The 7,488-nt window shown below is 52.2% G+C and overlaps 1 protein-coding gene across 1 annotated transcript; it reads left to right on the forward strand.

Moving 5' to 3' along the window:
* Positions 1-107: 107 nt before the first annotated feature.
* On the forward strand, positions 108-3,255 carry THAP11 (THAP domain containing 11). Its single transcript, XM_075160834.1, has one exon. It carries the CDS (start codon positions 315-317, stop codon positions 1,059-1,061), a length of 747 nt encoding a protein of 248 aa, XP_075016935.1. The 5' UTR covers positions 108-314; the 3' UTR covers positions 1,062-3,255.
* The last annotated feature ends 4,233 nt before the right edge of the window (positions 3,256-7,488 follow it).

Genomic DNA, 7,488 nt, shown 5'->3' on the forward strand with positions numbered 1-7,488 from the left:
ACGGCCGCGCGGAGCCCCGCGGGAGGGGGCGTGGCCAGCCGAGGGGGCGTGGCGCCGCGGCGCCCCCTGGGAGCGGTAGTCGGCGGGGGCGGGGGCGCAGCGCAGTGTGGGGCGGGTAGTTCCGGCGCGGCGCCGCCGCCGCGGTGCATCGTGGTCCGCGTAGTTCCGGTGCGGCCGCGGCGGGCGGCGTTGGCGGGCGGCGAGAGGCCGCGGTTGGCCTTGTGGGATCTGTAGTTCGGCGGCGGCCCCCCGCGCCCGCTCTCCCCGCCGCCGGGGCCGCCCAGGGGCGACCCCCCCCGGGAGGCCGCCCCGCCATGCCGGGCTTCACCTGCTGCGTGCCGGGCTGCTACAACAACTCGCACCGCGACAAGGCGCTGCACTTCTACACCTTCCCCAAGGACGAGGAGCTGCGGCGGCTCTGGCTGAAGAACGTCTCCCGGGCGGGCGTCAGCGGCTGCTTCAGCACCTTCCAGCCCACCACGGGCCACCGCGTCTGCAGCGAGCACTTCCAGGGCGGCCGCAAGTCCTACCTGGTGCGGGTCCCTACCATCTTCCCGCTGCGCGGCGTCAACGAGCGCAAGGCGCAGCGGGCCGCCCGCCGCCCCCGCCCCGCCGCCTCCGCCGCCGCCGCCGCCGCCGCCTCCGCCGCCGCCGCGCAGGGCCCCGGTGCCGCCGCCGCCGAGGCCCCGGCAGGGGGCGCGGCCGAGGACGTGAAGCCCATCGACCTGACGGTGCAGGTGGAGCTCGGGCCCGGGGCGGCCGCTGGGCCCGGCCCCGGCCCCGGGAGGCTGCCGGCGGCGGCGGGGGAGGAGGGCCCGGTGGAAGGCGGCCCCCCGGACCACTCGTACTCGCTGTCGTCGGGCACCACGTCGGAGGAGCTGCTGAGGAAGCTGAACGAGCAGCGCGACATCATCGCGCTGCTGGAGGTGAAGATGAAGGAGATGAAGGGCAGCATCCGCCGCCTGCGCCTGGCCGAGGCCCAGCTCCGCGAGGAGATCCGCGAGAAGGACCGGCTGCTCCACGCCGCCAGCGCCGGGACCCGCAAGCGCCACGGCCTCTGAGGGCCGCCGGGGCCCGGCCCGGCCCGGGGGGATGCCCGGCACGGCACGGGGCTCTCCACCCCGGAGCCTCTGCCGCCCTCGGTGAGGCGCTGGGACAGAGCGGAGGCGGGATGGGCTGCGGCCCCGCAGCCCCCCCGGCTCTCCGCTGCCCGGTCCCTCCTGCCCCCGCCGAAGCGGCCCCCAGCCGGGCAAGCCCTCGCCATCGGATTCCCCTGCCCAGACGGGGCAGCCGCTGTCAGCTCGGTGCCGAGCCCCCTTACCGATCTGACGTTACCCCAGAGCTAGCACTGCGGGCGCCTGCCAGCGTCCCGCCTATGCCGGGCCCATCAGCACCCTCTCTGTGCCCACAGCGGCGGAAAGCGCTTCTTTTAGTGTAGATGGGACCCGTGTCACCACTAAGTGGACGTAGGGTATCAGTTTTCAGCAAATAAACTCGCTCTACGTTAAGTGAGGTAGCAGCAACACTACCCCTGGAGAAGGCGTGTCTGGCAGCGTGGTTGGCACTGTACCCTTCGTAGGAACAAACAACGATGTCGCGTTTGGCCTCGCTTAGCAGAGGCATGAGGAAAGCTTTAGAAACCCTCTCAGGGTGATGTGTTTCTTCAGTAAATTACTGATGCCATAAAAGACTGCTGTTTCTAGCGTGAAAGAATCCCCAGATTAAAGAGTGCTCTTGTGCTATATAGTTTTTGCTTTCTCCGCAATACATACGTATTTGTTACAGATGTCTCGATGCTCTCAACACTAGTAAGGATTACGATCTGGTACAAAGAACCCGGTGGCATTTGACGGCTGTAGTTTATCTCATTGGCTTAAGAACTCCCTCTAATGAAACGGAGGCTTTGTAACACGTCGGAATTTAAATCCTTGGCTTTCGTTCAGAGAACCGGGGTGAAACAGAAGCAAAGCGAGTTTATCTGCAGTGGTTGCAAACCCTTGCTGTCTAATCCTAAACTAGTTGGCGTGACTAATAATCTGTACATTAGGCAAGACCTTACTGAAACGAGCTTGCGTGTTCTAAAACAAGATTTAAGAGTATTGTAACAAATCTATGTGGAATGATTGTGTAGTTTCTGTTTCTAGCCAGCACTAGGCCCCTCACTTTCAGCAACAGCAAACCAAATCAACATTGGCTAGAAAGAGGGTGGAGTGAGGGCAGCAAAGCTACTAGTCTGGCCTGAATGTGTACTTCCAGGTTAGCCAGTGGAACAGATGCCCCGGCGCTGAGGAGGAAGAGGAGGGTGTCTGGTGCACCTGCATAGCTCTGTGGCGATGCGTACTTAGGGGGTACGCCTTCAATAGCGATGGATGTTGAAAACAAAAGGCAGTTCACCACAGTGTGCCCATAATTACCTTTGAGGGAGGAATGCCCAGGTGTCTTCTGGGTCTGTGAGATCTTTCTCCTGTAATCAGAGTGCGTTACGCTCGGTAGATCGGGATGTCAGTTTTACTAAATTTTATAGAAGTATTTTCTAAATGTAAAAAGTATCTTTAGTTTGAAAATATTGTCATCTTTGTAACACTGGTAACGTAGCTTTACAACTGTCTGTTTCGATACTCTGTATGACCGAACAAAAGGGCACAGTGGGATTTGGTAGCTGGAGGTTTGTCTGTTGATCATGTAGCCCGTTCGGCTAAAGGCATTGGTTGTCACAGCCTGCTATGTGATGCATGGGTCATTTTTCTATTAACGTGTGTACTGAGTTGGATGGTTGACCGTAAGGATACTACAGGTCTATTCATGAACTAAGTATTTCCCATTATTTCATTTTAATTTATTTTCTCCAATCTGATATGTAGCTCTTAACTTCAGCTCCATGGTATACTGATTTTCCTGCGAGTCAAGTAAGCAGCGATTTTTTTGTTTGTTGGTTTGTTTTTTTTTTTTTAGGGAAAGCAGATACCTGCTATACCATCTGATTTAACATATGTAATTGGTCCAGCAGATCTACGCTCCCATCAAGACAATAGGCAGCACGACGTCTCTCCCTACAAACGAGACCGGTTGTGCATCCTAGCTTCTTGAGAACGTGCGTGTTGTAAGTCGTGGTACTTTTTCTACCATTGGAATGCACTTCAGGACGTTCAGCCATTTGGCCTGCTGGACTGGTTAACTGCTGGACTGTTGGACTTTTCCAGGTTACACTGAGGTGCTAACATGCTTAATTTTAATAAAGTATATTTTGTTTTGTTATGTTTCCTGTTTCCATGCTGTGTGTGTATATTTCTGAAAGGTTGGTGGCTGTAGCTTGTCTTCTCTTTTGCAACATGTTTTTTTATTCCTCATGAACTCCACGGCTGCAACAGCGTGAAAACCTTTACATTCGGGTAGGGTGAGGAAGAGGAGTTTGAGGCCTGCTCAGTGTATTACATGCCTGCCTGCACGGGGGTTAGAGCTGTTCTGACGAGCAAACGGCTGTTAGGACAGGGGTGTTCTCTAAATAGCCAGGAGCGATTTGAGCAGCGAGAGCCCGGCTTCCCACACAGGGCTTCTGCTGGAGGGGCAGCACGGGTCTCCCATGTTATGTGTGGTGGAGAGAGGAGAAAGCATGGCCTCCGTGAAGCAGCCTAGTGCGGGGAAGAGCTAGCGTGTACCATCTTTGAATTTGTAATTCCACTTCCCAAAATTCCTAATTTCAGACTGGTTTAAAGCTATTAGTCTCAAACAATTGTAAGTGGCAAAAAATTTCAGTTGCCTCAAACGTAACATTTTTGGGTTGAACCAGGAACGTTAAATGAAGCGAACACTTTTCCTCATGCACACTTTCCCCCATTTGCTGCTAAATTAAGTGAGCAACAGCACTGGCAGTGAATCAAGAGGCTAATTCCATAGGAAGGCACCTTACTATACTAACAAATAAACTGTATTATTGCTCAGTGCAAATGCTTTTTCTTCCATTTCAACTCCTCATCTTTCTGCATCCTGTATTCTAATCTAGCGTATACCCTCACAGTATTTTTCTTCTACCAGCTGTGACTATTTTTGCTTGCCACATTCCTGTGTGTGTATATTACCCGATGTTAGTCCTAAAGGGGACTTGAAGAATGTCTATTTAAAATGGCTTTTATGGTTCTAAGAGAAAAGCTTAATTTCATGTTTATAACAGTCACCCCTAGAGATTAACAGTAACTCCCTTTCTGGGTTCTGTACCTATTTTTAAGTTTTTCTGTGGTAATATGATAGCCTTTAACCCAGAGGCTTAATAATTTTATTTTACATTTTACTTAAGATGATGCATTCTTGCTCAACATCCTCAAGCTGCAGAGCTCAAGCACTAAACAAGTCATGTATTCCCCAAGTAGCCTATATCCAGTGTGCGGTACAAGTTCACCTACCAGTTCGGCTTTCCAGTTACACAAGAAATCCAGAAATGTAACTCCATCTATGGCACGTTTAGCCATGCAATCCTAAAATCCTGCCAACGTGGATGAGGATAACGCAGCCTGCCTGTAACGGGGAGAGCTGCTGGTCAGGTTATCAGCTGGCTGATGGGGTTTTCGATATCTGTAGAGTTTCTGGTTGCTCCTTCCCTGGTTTCCCAAACTAGCTGCCAAAATCACACCGTGAGTGGTTGAAGCTCAGGCTAGACCGAGTGAAAACAGCATTCTAACATGTAGTCTTCACCCAATGGCTCTATGCATCTGTACAAGCCACGCGATCCACACCTGAATTAAACAAAAGAGATGTGAACAAGCAGGACGAAACAGAAGAAAGACAGAGAAGCTTCTCTCCAATGCAAAACCCTCTCTCCTGTAGATGAAACCCTAACCATCTTCTCTGCACACGCACAAGGCTTGCTCAGTTCTCCTTTATTTTAGAGATCAGCATCACTCACATTAAATCATTGGACAGATGGCTATTTTCATGACCTCTAACACAGCGTCTTTTGCAGGGTGGGTTCCTCCACAGGGAATATTCTCCAGCGTTCTGCCCAAACTCTTCATCCGCAGTTCTTCTCTTCCATTGTTGGCAGCCATTGTTTTGGAAGTCAGTGTGTCCCCATGCCAACTCCACCTCTGTTTCCCTGTCTCGAGTCCTGCCGCCAGCTTTGGAAACTGCCTCCTCTTACAGTCCTTCCCGCTGATCCTACCTCTGCCCCGTGACCAGGGCTCCGATGTGACACGACAGAAGTTACTGTGCCAGTGAGCATCATCATGCAGAGGCTGGAGACTCCTCTGGGAACTGGTGTGCTAGAAAGCACAGACCGATCGGCTGGGTGGTGGATACCTCTGATACAGCCTCAGACTTCCCTGCTCTCTATAGAGAGAGCAGAAATGCTGAAATTCTCGGCTAAATCAGGGATAAATTGAGAGAGACGGCATCAACAACCCCAACCTTCTGCTCCTTGCCCTTCTTTTCCTTCTCTGCATCTCACCGCATGCCCTCTTTTTATTCTCACGACGGGAGGGGGAGTGGGGGGGGTGTTGAGGCCCATTCTCGGGGCTGGCTCCCCTTGCTATTCTTGATCCCAGCCCAGGCAGCCTGACAGGCTCCTCGTATCATTCCCAGACCCAAACAACAGCAGCAGCCTCCCAGGACCAACGGGGAGGAGGAAGCATCCAAAGCTTTTGCTTTCCTCCTGAGCAGAACACAGGAGCACTCCCAGGGTCCTAGCATCCTCATCATCACCTTAAAGGCTGGGTGAGAAGCGGCCAAGGAAAATTTGCTCACTTCTGGTCAGGATGGATGCTACCAAGCCAAGCGTGCACTTTTGTCATGCGCTTCACAGCACAGTCCCGTCTTCATTGCCTTGATTATTCTACGATTTTTAGATTGTGCATTTTTTAGGGTAAAAATCATCTCTCTTGTCTGCTTGCGCACAGTGCCCAGCAAAGCAGAGCTTTGATGCTGCTTAGGCTCCTTAACCTCTGCTAAAAAATAAAGAATCAGCATCATTCAGCTGCTGCCCAGTCAGTTCTCACTTCAAAGGGCTGATTGTTTCCCCGCAGAAATATCACAGTTCAGATAGGCGTGCTAGGGCAGCCCCAGAGACCAGACAGGCAACTCATCCAGCCACACCTCTGCTGGTCCCACAACTCATCTGGGAATCACTGTGCAGGAAATGAACAAAAATGGTGTGCTCTTGTGGGTGGTGAGGTTACCATCCGCTGGCGGACCTTCACTGCTTCACCTCTCTGGGTATGTACTTTCTGATGGAATATGATTTTTCTCACACAAGCAGAATATCCCTAAAGCCCAGTTACCTCCTTCTCAGGATGCTCCGTTCAGCCCTCACCATCTCATTTCTACTTTTCCTCCTAAATCACATAGCAATTCTCCCTTAAATTCTTACTGCGTCCCTCCTTCAAAAATTAAAAACTACACTGCACGGAGCAGAAAGGAGCTACTGTAGCTGGGTAGTCGCATCGTAAAAGATACTTATCCCACTATAGTTGCTACTACAGGAACAGCAGAAGGAAAATCAACACCATTTTATCCCAAGGCCTGCAAGATCCAGGCTTGGGTCCTATCTTTGGAACTGACTCCACAACACATCAGCTAGAACAAGGGACTCCAGGGGATCCACATCACGCAAATCATTCTCCTTTGTCTTTCCAGGTGAAGAACAAATGAGAAGTAGCTTTTTCTGTATATTCAGAGCTTTGCATTGGTGTATAATCAACCCTGTTCCTAGATATTCCTAGATAAATCTGATGGGTCAGGCTTGCTGTGCACAAACTATTTACCCGTGTAAGAGTGTCATAGGCTCCATGATTTAAAAAACAGGTTTTGTTCATGACACAAATCCTTAAGCTGCGTCTACAAGGAACTGCGGTCAGGACGGTGCCAGTCGTTCCACTGACATCCTTCCCGCCGGGGGAGAGACATGCGTAGCAGCCACAAGGTGCAGAGCACATGAACACGTCTCAGGCTGGCAGCTGGAGATCGGAGAACGTCATGATAAAGGCAATGAAAAAGCTCATCATTTTCTCCCAGGCACGAACCAGCACCTCAGTCAGAAAATAAGGGGGAGAGAGGGAAAAAACCCATCACCTCTTTATTGTTCAGCTACTCTTCACTTCTACTCAGTGGATTATCAACTTGCTGCAGTCTCCATTTCCAGGCCACGTGGGGTGAGAAGCCATGAGACAGTGACCCACACAGCGTTGGCACTCAGGTTTGCCTTTTCCGAATAGGAGAAACCCGTTGGAAGCCATTGCTAGTGCAAGGAAGGAGGCTCGATGGCAGTCACCTTCATCTCCTTTCCTAGTACCGCCTTCAGCAGCGAGCCCGGACAGACGCACTGTGGACTCATCCCTCTCCAGGGTTGTGCAACGCCGTTTCTCTCTCAGAAGCAGACAGGTAATGCTCAGGTGTGCTGGCAGAGACCTGGGAACCTTCAGAGCTGGGCTAAAATGCCATACGCGGTACGGGACAACCGCGGAGCTTTCAGGCTCAGCTCTGTGATCTAAATACCCAGCAAGG

The sequence above is a fragment of the Calonectris borealis genome, chromosome 12 (assembly GCF_964195595.1).
Source record: "Calonectris borealis chromosome 12, bCalBor7.hap1.2, whole genome shotgun sequence".
Taxonomy (NCBI): domain Eukaryota; kingdom Metazoa; phylum Chordata; class Aves; order Procellariiformes; family Procellariidae; genus Calonectris; species Calonectris borealis.

Bases quoted from the DNA above. Each gene is read 5' to 3' on its own strand.
- THAP11 (XM_075160834.1), top strand. From the start codon at position 315: ATGCCGGGCTTCACCTGCTGCGTGCCGGGCTGCTACAACAACTCGCAC.